This window comes from Tupaia chinensis, unplaced genomic scaffold, assembly GCF_000334495.1.
Source record: "Tupaia chinensis unplaced genomic scaffold, TupChi_1.0 Scaffold000283_2, whole genome shotgun sequence".
Taxonomy (NCBI): Eukaryota; Metazoa; Chordata; class Mammalia; order Scandentia; family Tupaiidae; genus Tupaia; species Tupaia belangeri.
This window is the reverse complement of record NW_006159767.1, coordinates 526484-545995: the sequence shown is the minus strand read 5'-3', so window position 1 is coordinate 545995 and position 19512 is coordinate 526484. Positions and strand designations below refer to the sequence as shown.

Genomic DNA, 19512 nt, shown 5'->3' with positions numbered 1-19512 from the left:
TTCTCGACGTACAGGTCATCACCTCCTCTGGGCTAATGGGCTTCCCCCGGCCAGCCGCTCCCTGGAGTCTCCTCAAATCAAGACACTTTCTTTGTTAGTTTATTAGAAAACACATGTCTGGGGCCAAGCGGTGGCAGAGTGGTAACGCACCTGGACCCATTATAAGACCCCAGGTTCGTGTCCCGGTGCCTCCCTGAGAGCACAGCCCCTCACAGGTGTCCGTGGCCCAGGCCAGCTGAGACCGGGGGTGGGTCTGGGCATGAGGCCCGTCTTAAGGGTTTTTGCCCACCCTCCTTGTAGAAGAAATAAATAAATAAATACATGTCTTACTTATATAAATGGTTGGAGGATACGTCGTCTTGGGCCAGCGGTGGTGTGGTGGTTAAGGTGCTGGACTCCCACATGGACAACCATGGTTCGAATCTCAGATCCTGAGCCTCGAAAATCGTGCTAGATGCATGTGTGTGCATGCCCAAAAATCCTGAGGGAAGCACAGAGAAGGGATTGCAGCATGGCCAACCCCCCTGAGGGAGTGATTTCTCACTTTCCCTCTCTCTGTGTCTCTCTAACAAATGCATACACGCTATGGCAAAAACCTTAAAGAATGCCAATTATTCAGGTTATCAAATCGAGCGTATTCCAATGGCCAATCTTTAAAGGGTTAGTAAAAGATGAACAGTAATCTCTGCATGTAACTTGTCCTAATGGAAATAAAAATTCTATCTGATTCTATGCGATTTCAAATTAGCCAGGGCCTCAGGGCACGTAAGCACCAATTATCATTATATAACACCCCAAGGAGCAGAAGGCATAAAACGTGTGCTAAATGTAGGCTGACTGGATACTGTTGCCTGGAATTTTTTTTTTTTCTTAAATCCTCAACAGTTGTATTTTTTAAAAATTGTCATTAAAAATTGTCCTAACATGGCCAACTGTGTGGTTGTGGCATGTGTGCATATGTGGCAAAATCCCAAGAGGAAAATGGAAGAGAAAGGACCACAGCATAGCCATCTCCCCCGCCCCCACCCTGGAAGTCATTTCTCACTTTCTGTCTCTCTCTCTCCCCTGCCACCTCTCTCTCTTTTTCTCTCTTCTTCTCTCTGTCTCTCTCTGGCGAGCAAATACACTCTATAGCAAAAATTAGAAAAAAATTAAAATTCAGACATACAAGCTAAATGGATCCTGGATCCAGATATTGGGAGCACAGCCGTGCACATCCTTTAAACCCAAGGGCTCCAGGAGTGACTCCACGGTCTCCGGAATTCCATGCCCCTGTTCCCTATCCCTTATGGTAGCTATGAAGTAGAAAAACTAGTGTAAGCAAAAGAGAAGGACATTTCTGGACTGTTCTGCCTCTCCACTGTGAGACAGGACCCACGTAGACATATTGCAGAAAACCAGACACCCAGGAATGGAAGTGGCACTCGGAGAGACAGGAGAACTGTTTTACCCCGGCGAGCACGGAGGAGTTAATCCTACAGAATCCTGCTGCTCCCAGGAACCCATGCAAGCTGTCTCCTGGTTGGGGACTGAGGCAGCTCACATACCACCTGTTTGCATTCGTGCCCAAGAGCACAGTGTCCTTTAGTCAGAATGAACCTTAGGAACTGCTCCGAGAATGACAGATCTGGGCCTTCTTCATTGAGACCTTGTATCCGGCCTGAGAGAGAAGTGGGAGCAGCGCTCAAGTTCCCTTCCACCAATCCTTGGCTCGCTCCAGCAAGCAGGAGGTCATCAACATATTGGAGCAGAGGACACCCAGGTTCCTGACCTGGGAAATTCTCTAAGTCCATAGAAGAGCTTTCCTGGGGGTGAATGTTGGCGTTTCTTCCTCTCAGGGCATTGGTACAGTCAGGATTTGGGCGGGGCTGACAGTCGGTGCAGCCAGGCCTGCTGAGTCAAAGCTGATTTGTGCTCTGAGTTCAGTCAACAGATCTCTTCCCAGCAATGGGACTGGGCATGAGGCAGGAACAGAACTCATGGGTAACCAGGTGCCCCCCAGCTGGCAGCTTCTCACCTGTAAAAAGGGCTGAGTGTTGGTGTTCCCAGTGCCCATGATGGTGGCTTCTCGGCCCAACAGGGGGCCAGGGCTGGTGACAACAGAGTCTTCAGCTCCAGTATCTACCATGGATTTCATTGGCCCCCACTTTGACGTTGACCAGGGACTCCTGGGGGCGCAGAATCATGGAGTCCGGTCGGTCCTATTCTGATTCCATCATGGCCAGGAGGTCCCTTGGAACTTCTGGGTGAAAGGTCTTGAGGGCTCTGGAGGATTTCTGGTCATTTTCCCTTGGTTTGCCTTCCGCTTGGGGCACTCGCCTCCCCCGTGTCCACTCTCTTCGCAGTATGAGCGCTGGGTTGGTCTAAGCCTGGGGCAGCCGGTTTCTGGTTCTCTCAGGCTGGGTGGGGCATCTGGCTGTCTGAGGGTGGCAGCCAATAGGACTGTGTCCTGCTTCATCTGCCGGTCTGCCTCCTTTCATTCCTCTTGATCTCGGTTCACAAAGACTCAAGTAGCAAGCTCCAGGAGCTGGGTGGCGTTCATCCCAGCAAAGCCTTCCTACTTTTGGAGTTTTCTACAGATGTCAGGGGCCGATTGGGCGACAAAGGTGGTGTTAATCATCCGCTGGCTTCCGGAACTCTCTGGATCAAGTGGAGTATAAATCCAGTATGCCTCACAGAGTCTCTGATAAGACTGCCCCGGCGGCTCATCTGTCTTCTGAATTATTTCTGTCGTTTTTGCCGTGTTAGGAGGTTTCTTTGCCCTGGCTTTCATTCCCCGCAGGAGTTGCCTCTCGATACTTGCTGAGATGGGCATGTTGACCCTCAGTATTGAAATCTCAGGCTTTTTATTCAGAAAAGCAGTTCTGGCCCAAGCCTCGGGATCTACCAAATGGTTGGGGCACGCTCTTGTAGCCATTTCATTGCTGCCACAAGGACCCTGCGGTGCTCCTCTGTGTTAAGTAGGGTGAGGAGTAGTTGCCGACAGTTGTCCCAGGTGGGCCTGGTGTGTTTGGAGTAGACTCTCTGAGCTCTATCATTGCCTGGGGCTGTTCTGAGTAGGAGGAGGTGTGGTGTTTCCAATTATGCAAATCGGTGGTGGTGAAGGGCTGGGAGTCGAGAGTTGCTCTGCCTTTCATAATAGCCCCATCTGCACCTATATGGGAGGGTCCTCGAGTCTCCTGGAGGGACATCTGAAGAGAGAGGTTGCCCGGGGTTGCAGTGGCTCACCAGGTGACAGGAGGTGGGCACGGGATTCAGGATGGCTGGCGGCCTCCCCCTGGGCTGGAGGAACTGGTGCTTTCCTTGGGCTGTTCTTTAGGCCCCAGGAAAACAGATGGGGGTGGAGTTGCGATTATCGGCTTGGCCGGAACATACAGGGGTGGAGCTCCTCTTCTGGGGACCCTGCAGGATTGGAGCCGTGGGTTTGTTTTGGTCAGAGGTGGGCATGGGCAGCATGGCACGAGTGGCCAGAATAGAGCTTTGGTTTTTCCCTCTTTTGCAGACTCACATCCAGAGTGGAATGACTTGGGCTACTATAGCCGGCAGTCAGCTAGGGCGACTGGCCAGGATGGCCTCGGGTGCCAGCAAGCACACTGTGGGGAGATGGCAGCCATCCCTCTTTAAAAGAAGGCCATCCAATCTCAGAGCGCTCTTAACCTCTCCAGTTTTCATCTAACTCCGTAATCACCAGAGAAGTCCTTTTCAAAATTAGTCCCCATACAGTTCAGCACAGTAGGGCTTGGAAGACTTGGACTGAGGTTTTCTCATCGTATCCCAACTATCTCTGACCTCTCCAGTTATCAAACGCCTGCACTTCCCAGAAGGCCTAAGAGATTACTGGTTGGAGGAAGCTTTTGAGTAGATGATAAATGCTGCCAGGCAGTGCTCCATTGACACAATTTTTAGTCAAAAGTCAAATTTAAATGATTTCATTTGAACATGGTTAGGTAGAGTAATTTCGCACCACTGGGGCCCCAGTACCCCCTTTTTTTGTTCTAAATTGTGAGAGTTTGTTTTATACGATGATGCGTATTTTACAAACAAACAAAAACTGTTCCACACATTTCCCAAAATCGAGCAAAACATTCTCGTTGATAGCAGTTTAAGGTTTAAATCATTCAAAAAAACCTTTAGAAGGCAGAAACAGAAACCCCAAAGCAACTGCCCATGCAAAGAAAGTCCTGAGCACCCCAGGGATGAGAAAGGGCTTCCTCAGTGTCTGTCCGCACTAAGCAGAGTTGTTAGGCTGTTGTCAGGGCTACAAGGTCATTAGGAGTTGCTAAGTTGCTATGGGAACTGAGCTACAAGGTCACCACAGGCTGTACGTTTTCTTCAACACCTCTTAACAATCTACATTAGCATTTTCAAAGGCCAGTTGCTTCAACAATGTCTCAGTCACATCTAGATCCTCTACCTGCCTTTGCAAAGATTTTTGCAACCTATCTGTAAATGCGTCACAGTTAGTAGAAATTTGTGCCCCAACTTCCAGGGACAAAATCCACAACTTGACATTGATTATTCTGCCTATCCACCTCTACAGGGAGTCCTCCCATCAGCCTTGTGTCCCCCTCCTCCCTTGAACAGTGTCAGAAACAGACAAAAGGGTGGGTGCCCCCCAGAGGGGACCAACCAGGCATCTCTGTTTGTGTCCCTCACAGGGTTTGTTGGTTCCTTGGCAATAAGCAATTAAATATAGGGCCTCCACCAAATTGAACGCATAGAGAGGGACTGGGATCCCAGTGCCAATCCTGCCATGTAGCCTTTATGGAGCTACCACAGAAACGCAGTTAACAGACAATCATACTCTGTAGCAAGTAGCCATGGAGCCACAAACACATTCGCTCATCAAAAACACTCACATGCATTCAGAGGTTGTACATTCCCTCCCCACACCAACCAATTAACAGATGAGCCCTAACTGCCGATCCTGCAACCAAAGGAGAGTGATCGGGTCTCCTCTCCTACTCAATCTGCGTAGGTCTATCTGACTAGGGCTCTAGATCCCTGGGGTTTACCAGATACCAGATACCACAGTTGACCAGGGTCGATGCATCAGGGTCCAGGAATTGGTCCTTCTCTCCAAGCAGAGTCCAATGATCCAGGAACGCTTGACCTCAGGGCGGGCACCCCAGCTGTGGGATCCCATCACATGAGACAGGGGCATACCTATCTCTCTACACTGTAGTCTGTAGTGCCCATCCCAGAGTGGGGATGCCTTGGGATTGGTGGCTCAAAGGGCCAACCTGATTCTGCTTCCCAGCCAATGCACCAAAATGTTACAGGAAACTGGACCCTAAGGAACAGAAATAGCACTCAGAGAATTAGGAGAACTGTTATTATACCAGCGAGAATGGAGGAGTTAATACTCTGAATCTCCAGCCCCAGCTGAGAGTTGGACACCGTCTTTTATGGATGAATTGGGGGAGGGCAGTTTCAACATGCTTGGAGTGTCCTATCAGAGAAGGGGCTCAGTGTCTGCCCTAATACAGAACTGGCAGAGAAGCAGAGAACCCAACCTGCTCAAGACCTCTGGCTGCTCAGTAGTTCGGGGAGGGGCAGCTAGCTCATGGGGAAACAGAAAGCCAGGCAGCCATCAGCCCTGGGCTGTTTCAAGGTTGCTCACAAGTTCCTCCATATCAGAACAGAAGGTCCAGGCAGTTATCAGCCTTGGGCTGCTGCACATCAGACATAACCTGGCTTCATCCCCACCCCAGCAGGCCTCCACACCACCACAGGCCCCAGCTCACTCTTCTCCTAGCACCCACAACCCAGCCTCCACAGTGAAATGAGGTGCAGCATACCTTTGGGAATCCTCTGCCATGCACCATCTCCGGGACGTCTGTCTTTCTTATAAGGTTCAAGGTGAACATGAAAAGGGACATTTTGATACCCAGTTCCTCCAACAAAACCCAGAAGTCATGCCCCTCAGAGTCCCCAAAGTCTCGGGTGCTTGGTCATGGGTAGGACAGAGGAGTAAACTTGTATATGTTCTGTTCTCTGTGGGCCAGGAAGAGAGGAGTTGACCTGGCAAGAGAACAAAGTCTTCAAGTACCAACTTTCTAGAAACTTCTCAACTGATCTCACCTTCGCCAGCCCCTACCATCTTGCCATCCTCTCTCATCTTTATTCCGGCTACCAAATCGATAAAAATCGTTGCTTCAAGTCATCGTACGACCACTAGTGACTGGGACTAATGGTGTGTGTGTGTTGTGCATGTGTGTGTATGTTTGTGCACGCACATACATGCATGCATGTCAGTGCATGTGCTCATGACTGAGTCAGAAGGGAACACAAAAGAGCAATCCCCATTCCCCTCCAAGGGCCTGAGCCCCTAGCCAGATCAGCTAAGTCAGATCCCTGGAAGTGGAGTCAGTGCATCTGCTCTGAAACAAGCAAGCAAGCAAAGGAACTCCCTGAGGAAGAAATGAAGCATTGAGCTGTAGAAATGGATGAATTTCCATGCACATCGCTAAATGAGGAGCGGGTCTGAAAAGTCTACACACTATGTTCCCATTTGTACGCCACGCGGAAAAGGTAGCCCTGCGGAGATGCTGACCAGGCCAGCGCCTGGGGGGGCTTCGGGAAGGAGCAGGCTTGCAGAGGGGCAGCCCAGGGATTGATTCAGAGCGGTGACACTGTCCTGCATGATATGACAACAGGGCTCCGTGACACTATGCATTTGTCCAAACCCACAGAACTTTGTGGAGGAAAGGGTGAAGCTTAATGTAGGCAAACTGAAACCATTTAGGAGGTAGAGGACCCCAGGATAGAACGCAGACTGTGAGGAAGACTGTGTTACAAATATGTGGAATAACCTTTCCAAAGTGGGTGGAGAAAGTGTTGTCGGAAGTCACTGAAACGAGTGAAGGTGGTCAAACTGAAGAATAATAAGAAGTTAATAAAAATTAAATAAGTCTTTTAAAAAGCCAAGGGACTCCATACCAGCACCACGTCTGATAAGTCAGTGCCCTCGGGGCGTGGATTAACAATGCCATTATGTGTAACCAAATATTGCAAAAAAACACAAATTCTCTGGGTTAAGAAAATTTGGCTTAACTGTATCCTTTATCATTTTAAATACATCAAGATATTTTAATTAAAATTTTACCCCATTGAACCAATTTTATAGTATTGGCACTTATTTGGTTGTTTTGTCTTTATACTAAATGAAAGTTTTAAAAAAAAAAAAAAAAAACTCCCATATCACCACGAGGTATTCTGAAATTGAACATCAATGGATGGCAGAGGGGGGAAGTGGCAGATTACAGACAAGCCAGGGAGAAAAGCCAGGATGATCCAAGCTGTGAGAGACGTGGATTGGAGACCTGGGTATAAAGAAACAAATGGGGGCTGGCAGGTGGCGTGGTGGTTAGGGGCGCTGGACTCCCACATGGCTAACTGCGGTTCAAGTCCCAGACCTGGTGGCTTGCTTTCTCACTTTCCCTCTCTTTCTCGCTTGCTCTGTCCCCCGCTGGTCAAATAAAAAAAGTTAAATAATTCCTTAAAAAAAAAAAAAAAAGAAAGAAATGGATACATATAAAAATATTTATAGTTAAGAGGGGATCTCAAGAAGCTCATGAGAAAATGGAATTAAAGTATAAGTTGAGTTTAGTTTTATTTTGTTTTTACCATAGGACACATGTGTTCCCTGGAGAGAGACAGAGAAAGACAGGAAAGTGAGAAATCACCCCCAGTGAGAATTGTCACACTGCCACCCCTTCCTGTCCATTCTCCTCTTGGGATTTTTTTTTTTTTTTTTGGAGAGATTTTCACTGTAGGGCGCGTGAGCTCGCCAGACAGAGAGAGACATAGAGACAGAAAGCGAGAAATCACCCCCCAGGGGGGATGGTCACGCCGCAATCCCTTCTCCTCCATTCTCCTCTCAGGATCTTGGGCACGCACGCACACGCGCCCGGCGTGAGTTTTAAGCCACCGGGTCCGGGACACGAACCGCGGTCGACTACGTGGGAGTCCAGCGACATAGCCATTACGCCAACTGCTGGTTCCCCTCCTCTTGGGATTTTAAACATGCACTCACATACACCCAGCGTAATTTCAAGCCTCCGGGTTGGGGATCCAAAGCACGATTGGCCAGAGGGACAGCCTGGGGAATTGTTTAGAGCAGTGACACTGTTCTGCATGATATGACAACGCGGCTCTGTGCCACTATGCATTTGTCCAAACCCACAGAACTTTGTGGGGGAAAGGGTGAAGCTTAATGTAGGCAAACTGAAACCATTTAGGAGGTAGCGGACCCCAGGATAGAACGCAGACTGTGAGGAAGACTCTATTCCAAGTGAGTGAAGTATTCACACAGGGCGTCCAGGGCCTTCACCACCACGCCACCTGCTGGCTCCTAGGTTTAGTTTTTCGGAGCAAAGATATTTTTGAAATCCATGCAGTGTTTTCAGAATGCACGTTTCTGTGACCTTCTGGAAGAGCGCGAGTGTGCGCAGAGGCTGGTGTAGGCGGTCTGTTTCCCTGCCCCCGGGGAAGCCCTGCAAGCAACGCCACCCTCAGCACACTACGCCCAGATCTCGGGGCTAAGATCCTGTCAGTAAAAGCACAGGGCTCTTGGGAGACAAGGCTGATGTGAAATCTAGGCAAGGCGTATACAGGACGAACCCGGTACACCTTAGTGCAGAAAGTAAGGGAATGCTCAAAGCAAAACAGAAGAAAAGACCACGGTGATGGGGCCGGGTCGGAGAGATCAGGCCACGTGCTGGCCAGACTGGAACGTGAGCTGCAGGGCGGGCGGAGGAGGAATGTAACACACCTAGTCCCGTCCACACTGGTAAAAGGAGGGGAGAGGCCCACGCGTGCACAAGAATTCCACCTAAGTTACGTAGCCCCTCCCCGGCAAGGGGTCTGACGTGGTTAGATTTTAGGTGTCCGTGTGCTTTTGGGGATTCCGTGGTTTTGCCAGGAAGCCTTAACCTCTCTGTAGCCATCTTGGTTCCTAAGGGAGGTGTCTAGCGTCCCAATCCGACGCGGGAGCAGCGAAGACGCGGTGGCAGGGCCGCTGCGCCTGGCCTGGCGGTGGCTTCGCTGCATCCCGGGTCCGGCCTGTGCGCTCCTGGCCGACGGTGCCAATCCTCCCCAATCCCCCCCAGTTCTACAGCGTCGGCGGGATGCCCACCAGGAGCCTGTCCCAGGACGTCTGCGCCGTCTGCGGGCAGAGGATCATCGTGGCGCCCGGCGGGGAAGGGCTCATTGAGGACACCTACCAGCTCTCCTGCCGTCACGTGTATCCTTCCATCTGGCCCCAGGGAGCCGCCCCTTCCCTTCCCCCACCCTCCACCCCAGATCCTCTGCCGGCTTTAGCAGTCCCCAGACCCCCACCCTCCAGCCCAGCTCCATCTTTCTTTTTGAGACTTTTTTGGGAGTCCTCGCTGAGTAACAAACTGCAACGTAAATGGCCTTCCTCCTCCTCCAGCTTCATTTTTGGGGGTGGGAGGTGCAGAATGCATGCGTGCTTGCCAGAGAGAGAGAGAGAAAGGGGAAGTGAGAAGCACCCCTCAGGAGGTGGCCACACCACTATCCATCCCTTCCTTCTTTTGGGATTTTGGGCATGCATGTACCCAACATGTTTTTCAAACCACTGGGTCTGGGACACGAACTATATACTTGGCCATGTGGGATCCCCTGCCCTAACAACCAGGCTACAGCTGGCCCCAGTCACTTTCTTTTCAAAGAAAAATGCTCGCAGGCAAAAAGGTGGCAGCCCCTGAGCAGGGCGTGGACAGGGGAAGCTGTCAAAGGCCAGGTGAGCCGAGAGCCAGGACTAGAAGGAGGTCCCGGAAGAACAAGAGTGAGGGCAGGGGCAGGAGGAGCTCCCGACCACCAGGTGGTGCTGTGGGGGAACCTCAGTGGACCAAGAAGTGCCCTGGGCACTTTGCCTAAAAATAACCATAGCAACCCATGTGTGGTAGCAGTGGGAGGGCAGCCGAGGCAGAACCCCAAGCCCCCTAACCAGCTTCGGTTTTGAAAAGAGGGGATGCCCCTGGCAGCAGGGCTCCATAGGCTCCAGGAGGAGCCAAACGCGGAGCATCTGGTCCATGGAATGTTAGCTCCTCTTATTTTCTTTAAAGAATTATTTATTTATTTATTATTATTATTATTTAAGTTGCTATAGGGCATGTGCATGCACCAGAGACTGGCAGTGGGGGATGAGGGGAAAAAAGCCAGCCACCAGGCACGGGACTTGAACTGTAGTCAACCACGTGGGAGTCCAGTGCCTTAGCCACCCATCACGCCGCCTGCTGGCCATCACTCCTCTCTCTCTGTGTTCGCCCCACAGGTGTCTCTTGGCTGAGGGATCTCTAGGTTGCAGGTACCAGCATTGTCTGGGAGCTCCAGCCACCACAGAGAACGGCCTTGATGCTCTGGGAAACCCTGCGCCCAGACCCTGAACGAAGCAGCGCCTGCCGCTGAGCGCGTAACCGTGGATAGCAGAGCAGCCTTTGGGTCGCCAGCACTCCGTGCCATTCCCTCCTAAGGCAGGGAGGGCAGGCAGGCCAGCAGGTGGCATGGAGGTGAAGGTGGCTGGATCCCACGTGGCCAGCACAGTTCGAGTTCTGGGCCCGCTGGCTTGAAAATCATACCAGGCGTGTGTGCCCCAAATCCCAGGGGATTGGAGGAGAAGGGATCGTGGCATGACCATCCCCTGGAGACTGATTTCTCGCTTTCTGTCTCTCCAGTGAGCACTCGTGCCCTATACCAAAAACCTCTGAGGTTTTTGTTTTTTTGTTTTTTTGTTTTTTGTTTTTTTTTTTTTTTTTTTTTTTAATGCTTGGGACCAGCAGTTAGCCTAATGGCTAAATCGCTGGACTCCCATGTAGTCAACTGCAGTTCGAATCCCAGACCTGGTGGCTTAAACTCACGCTGGGTTCATGTGCGTGTGTGCGTGCCCAAGATCCTGAGAGGAGAATGGAGAAGGGATTGCAGCGTGGCCATCCCCCTGAGGGGAGATTTCTCACTTTCTGTCTCTGTCTGTCTGTCTGGCGAGTGCACGCCCCCTACAGCAAAAAACTCTCAAAAAAAAAAAAAAAGCTACGGGGAGAAACACAAAAATATTCTACATGGAATGCTGTAGTGGTTTTTCAGCCCGATGCCTTTCCCCAAAATCTATCATTCTTAGTAGAAATTGTCCAAGTCCGGCCCTGGTTTTAAGTGTGATTTGCTTTTCAGATGTTGGAACAGAGCCCCTTCTGCCATTTGCAAATGGAAATATTTTCTCTCTCCAGCTTTAAAGCCCTTAGGGATTGTCGTACATGTGTGTTTATGTCATCTAAAAAGTGGTTGTCTTTCGGTGTGCTCTGCAGGCAGAATTATTAATGGCCCATTTTCACAGGAGTGGGCATGTCCCCAAGGGGTGGGCAAACAGTCTTATGAACAAGTGTTACCCTGTGCAGTTCTACTGTGGAAAAGTGTTTCAGACACTTTTTTTTTTATGTTTTTTTTGGGGGGAGAGGTTTTTGCTATAGGGCGCGTGTGCTCACCAGAAAGACAGAGAGAGACAGAGAGACAAGAAAGCGAGAAATCACCCTCTAGGGGGGATGGCCACGCCGCAATCTCTTCTCCATTCTCCTCTCGGGACCTTGGGCACGCATGCACAGCGTCCAGCATGGATGTTAAGCCACTGGATCCAGGACTGGAACCATGGTCGACTACATTGGGAGTCCAGCCATTACACCAACTGCTGGTTCTGGTTCTTTTTTCTTCTTTCTTTTTTCTTTTTTTTTTTAAATCAACTCATCAGGCAAACAGATTTATTTTCGTTTTGCAAGCTTGCATAAAAATAATAATAAAAATGTTTTGTAAAACGTCAAAGATTATACAGAGTTTATGAATAACCCTGCAAACATGCTCAGTGAACAGTCAGGTACCTGTCCAATAACTCTGAGCTAGACCCACCATAATTACATAATGTCCGTATAATTGATGTGCTCCATTGTAGGTTCACTTATCTCCAGACGTAAAAGCTGGATGATTTTAGCGTCCAATTTCCAACATTCATGCATTTTAAAACTTGATCAGGTGCCACTGTATGCAAACGAGGGACGGGAAGTGCCGGGACTGCACCACTGTGCCGTGGGTCTCCAACCTCAGCCCACATCGAGTCTGTTGGAGGGCTTGCAACCCAGGACCGCCGGGCCCGACCTAATGTTCCAAATGTTTCCTCTGAGACCCAAGAATCTGCATTTCTGCAAATTTAAAGGGAGGTTGACGATCTAGGGGCCAAACTGCCAGAACCATTACACTGTCCTGGCCACACCAAACCACCGTGTGACTTCAGGAGTCCAAGTACTTTCCTATACAGGCGACGGCCTTGACCTTGTTCCCTAAACTAGCAGTTCCCAGACATGGGTGTCAGCTTTTCACGTTGTCATTGTTACCGGATTCCCCTAGTTGGCAGCTTCTACCACACTCAGAGTTCTAAACAGCATCAAAAGCTACTAACTAATTAATAATCATCTCAATATTGCATCCTATCATCCAATTTGGATAATAGGATTTTTGTTACCTGTCCCTCCCACGAAAAGGAGGCACACACTGTCCTAGCCAAGCGCACTGCGCCTCCGGGTATGCGCACTCCAACAGGTGAGGAGTGGTCCTGCTCTGTGGGCCTGCGTTCTGCACAGCAAAGCCCTAACATGCTGGTTTTTTTGTGTACTTCCATTCCATGTAAGTTTGGGTGGATTTTTACTACAGGAGACGTAATCCCGGAACCCGTAAACATTTCATTAAAGTAAAACACGACAGTCGTACTGTGTAACAGAGCCCTGGCAAATTCATGAATTACAGAAGCGTCAGAGCCTCCGATGGGGACGACCCAGCAACAGCGCGGGCAAACGCGTTCTGAGAGTAGTTTGTAAGTGCTGTTCCCATCCCAGGAGTCCAGACCACCCCCAGCTCTGGCCAATTTCACTTCAAACTCTCCTCCGAAATCTGAGACAGGAAGGCTTTCCTTGTTGGAATCAGAATTCAGTAGAACTGAAAGTATTTCTTTAGAAACAGATCAGGAAACAGTTTCGCCCCGGATACTTTCGTAAGTGACTGTAATACCAAACCTTTATGTTGTTTTTACATCCATTTTAATGAAAATAGAAGGGGAAAACCAGAAGGTCTGTTAGTGCTTTACATACCTGCCCGGATGGCAAACCTGACTGGAATTCCCATAAATAACACACTCGAGAATGTTCCACACCCCCTGGTGGTTAGAGCAGTGCAGTTCATAAAACGATGCGAAAAGCGACTATTCCCATTAAAGAAGGCATCAAAAATTAGATGATTCTGGGACCAGCAGTTAGCGTAATGGCTATGTCACTGGACTCCCATGTAGTTGACCATGGTTCGAATCCTGGACCCGGCAGCTTAAACTCATGCCAGTGCATTGCGTGTGTGCCCAAGATCCCAAAAAGAGAATGGAGAAGGGATTGTGGCATGGCCATCCCCCCTGGGGAATGATTTCTCACTTTCTGTCTCTCTGTCTCTCTCTGTCTTTCTGGTGAGCGCACACACCCTATAGCAAAAAAACCTCTACAAAAAAAAAAAAAATTAGATGGTTCTTTGAGAAAGAAGATGACAGGATCATTCTCTAATTCCTGGATCCCAGGAAGTAGAGTTTTTCTGAATCAAAAACAAAAAAAGCCCTAATTAAGAGCTCAAGGCCCCACCCCTCAGGGGTTACACAGTTAGTTCTGTTGCTTCTAATACTAATTATTATTTCTTTTAAAGAATCATTTTATTTAACTTTATTTATTTCTTGATTTGCCCAGAGAGAGACAGAGTGAAAAAGAGAGAGAGAGAGTGAGAAAGCAAGCTGCCAGGTCCAGGACTAGAACCACAGTCGGCCATGTGGGAGTCCAGCACCCTTAACCAACATGCCACCTGCTGGCCCCTTAGCTAATTATTTTAACACATTAAAGAATTTAGCCCTTCTTCAGTTTACCCCAAATTAAAACCAAGGACATAACCCCTCAGAAATGCAAATACGCTGAAGTAGAGCATTATCAGAATCTAATAGGGATTTGCCTGATATTTAGGTAGCTAGTATAATTCATGTTTAAAGTTGTTTCATAAAAATAACAACTGTTGGGGCTATGTTGCTGAACTCCCACATAGTCAACTGCGGTTCGAGTCCCAGATGCAGTGGTTTAAACTTATGCTGGGCACATGCGTGTATGCCCAAGATCCCAAGAGGAGAATGGAGGAGAAGGGATTGCAGTGTGGCCATCCCTCCTGGGGGGTGAGTTCTCACTTTCTGTCTGTCTCTCTCTGTCTTTCTGGCAAGCGCACGTGCCCTATAGCAAAAACCTCTCCCAAAAAAAACCCCAAAAAACTGTCCCAATCTTCAAAGTTTCATTGTCTCCTGTAAAGGTTGCCAAAGCGATTCTTCTTAAGATTCTTCATTACTTGAATGTAGAAACTGGTTAGTAAAATTCTCCACTTCATTTTCAAGTATAATAGCTTTTTTTTTTTTTTTTTTTGAGAGGTTTTTGCTATAGGGCTTGTGTGCTCGCCAGAAAGACAGAGACAGAGAGACAGAAAGCGAGAAATTACCCCCAGCGGGGATGGCCACGCTGCAATCCCTTCTTCTCCATTCTCCTCTCGAGATCCTGGGCGTGCACACACACCTGGCATGAGTTTAAGTCACCGGGTCTGGGACTTGAACCATAGTCGACTACATGGGAGTCCAGCGACCCAGCCATTATGCTAACTGCTGGTCCCAGCTTCTTTTTCTTAAGAGCTTTGAATTGTTTTGTATTTTCTCCAGTTGGTCTATGTCTTTGGCTAATGTAGCAATTTCTTCTTTGAGTAACATCGTCTTGTAACCATCCCTGTACTTGGCTGCAGCTGGCGGCATGAAGCTAACAATCACCTGTAGTTCTCAGTTGCTTAGTTCGCAAACTGTTGTTTAAAGGCTCTCTTGGCAAGGGTGGTCCAGGCCAGCTTTTCTTAGAGATACAAAGCTCCATACACTTAATGAAACAGATATAGGCTTCCAGCCTGCAGTTTTCCACATCACTCCTCCAGCCACGATGATGCCCGTAGACGTTGGAGAAGCTGGAGAACCCACGGCTATTACTGAGCTGACCACGAGCTCTTCCCGTGATGCATTATGGAGTTCCTGGATTGGTGGGAGCCATGGAAGTGGAAGTTAAAGATCTAAGGAGCCGAAAGATAGGCTCTGCTAGTCCTAGAAGCATCCTTTGAGCATGTGTAGGACGTACGAATCCATGTGCAAGAGGAGACCAGCCCAGGGGAAAAGCAAATGCAAAATCCTCTTGAAAATCCGAACACAGCTCGTGGCAGTTTCGGTCACGGCTGAGGTCGAATTTCTTGCGAGGGATCAGTGTATCTAGCTTATTCTGTACACCAGCTGGTAGTAATGGCTTCACATGTTCAATCACATGTTCATTGACGTCACTGGTGCACCGATCAGCCACATGTCTTCCCATACCGTCTCCTATGTGCTTAGTTAACTCACTTTTACAAACTTTGGACACCCTTGGAGTAGGATGAAACTCAGAACAAAATTCATTCACCAAAACGTTGACAAATTTCACATCCTTGCACACAGAACCTTGTTTGCCACCTCCTCAGTAACTTCCCTGATTTTTCTTTACTTACCATCCACTGTTGAAAGGTTCATCTGGTTTCGGATAAAGTCTAGTCTGTCAACTTGGTCTTCTCTCTCTTCTACCGAATAAACCCTTTCCTCTGGGGCTGCCACGTTTACCGAATCCATTATGTTTGGCACGGTATCTGTTATCTGCGTAGCTCTGACAGTGCTGTTCCAGCGTTTTCACTGCTGACTGCGAGGTAGTCACTCAGGTAGCACAGATACTCCTATAATCTTGGCTGAGATCCTTCAGCAAGCGCCCTCTCACCTCCTGGCATCCCCTGTACTCTCTGCTACCTACCCTAAGAGCCTCCTTTGCTGAAACAAAAAAGCTACGTTTCCGTGCTTTGAAGGATCCTCCTCTTTGAGCTCCTCCACCAAGAAACAGAGACACCTTTCCACACGCTGACCGCGTAGTCTTCCGTGTGTTCTGGCTCTGATGCCGACGCGTCCCGATGATTATTCAGAATAAAAATATTGGGCTTTGAAAGCCACTCATTCACCTTGTGGGGAAAAAAAATGTTTTTCCATGTTCACTGGTGTTGATTCTGAGTCTGCACCCACCTAGGCCAAACTTCTCAGCCCAGTTGTCCTGCTCCACGGCAGCGTCCGTGCCTGGACTGTCTCCCAAAACCAGGTCATCTCTCAGGAGGGCTCATTTGGCCTTTGGCCACAACACATGTAGGAGATGGCCAGCTGTCAAGTCTGTGTCCCCAAGAAGGCCAAGGGCCAGGTCATCGACTGTCTTCTCGTTCTTTTCTCATCTGACCCTTCTGCCATAAGACAGGCTTTGTCTCCATCAGTTCCTCAGCACTCAGGAAGCAACGGGTTGTAGGGCCATCCCTCTAGAGAGAGCCCTTACCACACAGTACTGCATTAGTAACAGCGCTCACCACGGCTGGTCCTGCCAAACTACGCCACTCTGTGTCTCTGAGACAGCGCCTCACCAAGGATGGAAAGCTGGTTTTCATACCCAGTATTTCTTTTCTTTTCTTTTTCCTTTTTATTTTTTTGAAATATTTCGTTATAGGGCACACGCGCTTGCCAGAAAGCAGAGAGAGACAGAGAGACAGAAAGCGAGAAATCACCCCTCGGGGGGATGGCCACGCCGCAATCCCTTCTCCTCCATTCTCCTCTCGGGATCTTGGGCACGCACGCACACGCGCCTGGCGTGAGTTTAAGCCACCGGGTCCGGGACGCGAACTGCAGTAGGCTACATGGGAGTCCAGCGACATAGCCATTACGCTAACTGCTGGTCCCAAAGTAATTGGTTTTGACTGATTCATCCAAATAGCCATTCTGTCAGTATGTCTTAGGGACTGTTTAAGGGGCCGAGGGTGCAGGGGTGAATCAGCAAGTCCAGCAGGGAGCGCCCGGCCTGAGAGGCGCGTCAGCACACAGGAAGCCCTTGTGCCCCATGACGGGAGCAAGTTCCAGGTGCTGGGAAAAAATACGGAGCTCATCCTCAACGCTGGGACAAAGGGTCAGGCTCTGGGTGGTGTGATGTACACAAATGATCTTTTTTTTTTTTTTTTAGGTTTTACCATGGAGCACATGCACTCACACAAGAGAGAGATAGTGAGAGAAAAAGTGAGAAATCACCCCCCAGGGGGCTGTCCACACTTCAATTCCTTCTTTCCACTCCCCTCCTGGGATTTGGGGCATGCACACACATGCACCTAGGGTGATTTTTAAGCCACCAGGTCCAGGACTCAAACGGTGTTGGCTATGTGGGAATCCAGTACTTTAACCACCACACCATCTGCTGGCCCCCACAAGTGAATTTTTAAATGCCCAGAGTTGGAGACATTAGGATTTACTAGGTTTCTGTTCTTTTAAAAAATAAGTGAGGCAGGGACCAGCAGATGGTATAGCAGTTACATTGCTGGACTCCCACGTAGTTAACTGCAGTTCGAGTCCCAGACCCGGTGGCTTAAAACTCAAGCCGGGCACGTGTGTGTGCGTGCCCAAGATCCCAAGAGGAGAATGGAGGAGAAGAGTTTGCAGTGTGACCATCCCCCCTGGGGAGTGATTTCTCACTTTCTGTCTCTCTGTCTCTCTCTCTCTGGCAGGCACACGTGCTCTGTAGCAAAAAAAAAAAAATCGCTCAAATAAATAAATAAGTAAATGAGGCCTAGCTGCTGTGGTGTGGCAATAACTGAATTTCCCTGCAGTGCTGGCAGCCCAGGCTTGGACTCCCAGGTGGGGCCTGCCAGATCCTGAAGAGCTGGAGGGCAGAGGAAAGGTGACTGTGGCATTAGGTGACCCTGTCAAGGGATCTCTCTCTCTCTCTCTCTTCCTCTCCCTCTCAAGTGTATGCATTGCTTTCTCTCATTTAAAAAAAAAAAAGGCTCCTTATCAATAGTAAAAAACTTGAGGGGAAAAAGCTTATGAAGTAACAGACATATTTGTATGTTTATGACCACAAATAATTTAAACCTGTTTAAGGGCCTAAGACAAGTTTGATTGATTACATAGAGGGTGAGAAGTAGGCACAAAAGTAGCAAATGCTATGAGAAATGCATGAGCGATGCACATGGTGTGAGGTAGGGATATGACAGTACATTAACATAGAACGTTACCATGAAAGTACTCTCACATTCGTGTCTCATCTGATTCTTTCCAGGATCAAGGGAGACAAGAACAAGGGAGGCCAAGAAGCTAAGTTAGATCTTGGTCATAAAGCTAAGGCAGTTCTGACTCTCTCCTCGCCATCACTGGGGCTCCACTGTCCCACTAAATCTCCCTGCAAGTGATGTGGACAGCTGGTTCCATGACCTGGTGGTTATAAGGAGGCTGGATCCCATATGGTCGACCAGATGGCTCGAGTCCCAAACATGGCAGCCTGAAAAGCATGCTGGGTACATGTGCATGCATGCCCAAAAATCCCAAAAGGAGTGGGAGATGGAGGAGAAGGAATGGTGGTGTGACCATTTCCCATGGGAGATGCCTCCTCTGTCTCTCTCTGGCAAGTGCATGTTCCCTCTAGCAGAAATTTAAAAAGTAATGTGTACAGTGCGGTCATGGCTGACAGCCATCCTCACTCTCCACTACTGGACCCAAGGGCGAGATTATTTCCATGTCACCATGAACTGCACTTTACCCTTTATCCAGAGGCTTCCCTGACTAGGTGCTTCAGCTTCCATGAATTCTGTATCCGAGGCTGGTGTATCGTCGGGAAAAAGCAGACTTGCCCCTACTGCAAGGAGAAGGTCGATTTGAAGAGGATGATCAGCAACCCGTATCCTTTACGACAATGTCACCACAAACTCGTCTCTCTAAGGATGCGTTCTCCAACGTGAACTTCTGTCATCTCTGTATGGTCACGGCAGAAAACTCTTGTCCCTCACCACCTACTTCAAAACCGATGGTGGCCTCTCTTCTCCCCACCTATGGTTCTGTTCTTGTTAGGAAGTGAAATGCCAGAAACACTCCATGCTTTTCCATATTTAGGGCTTTACTGGCAATATGATAAGACCCAAAAGATAGGTAAAATATATGGAAGAATAATCAAGAGGATAGATAGGTAAATGGGTGGGTTGGGTGGGTGGGTAAGTGGGTGAATATATAAATTCAACTGAAATTGAAAAGAAAATATTTTTGAGGTGTACCAAATTTAATTTTTTAAAGAATTATTTTATTTAACATTTTTTTACTTATTTATTTATTTTAATTTGACCAGAGAGGAACAGAGGGGGGGGGGGAGAGTAAAAAAACAAGCCACCAAGTCTGGGACTTGAACTGTGGTCTGCCATGTGGGAGTCCAGCACCCTCAACCACCGTGCCACCTGCCGGCCCTAGGTATACCAAATTTTAATAAGTGAGTCACCCGTCCCCTGTGACTTACCTGTTCAACGACTGTTTGGACTGATGACCAGGTCTCC

General features: G+C 48.8%; 1 protein-coding gene and 1 pseudogene across 1 annotated transcript in view; one reads left to right on the top strand and one right to left on the bottom strand.

Moving 5' to 3' along the window:
* Window positions 1-19512, top strand: part of RNF175 (ring finger protein 175) — a 31546-nt gene that overhangs the window by 9223 nt on the left and 2811 nt on the right. The window contains exons 4-5 of the mRNA XM_027772575.1: window positions 9114-9247; window positions 18768-18869. Coding sequence (XP_027628376.1) covers window positions 9114-9247; window positions 18768-18869 — 236 coding nt within the window. The remainder of the gene's footprint in view (window positions 1-9113; window positions 9248-18767; window positions 18870-19512) is intronic.
* On the bottom strand, window positions 14402-18709 carry LOC102483354 (mitofusin-1 pseudogene; annotated as a pseudogene).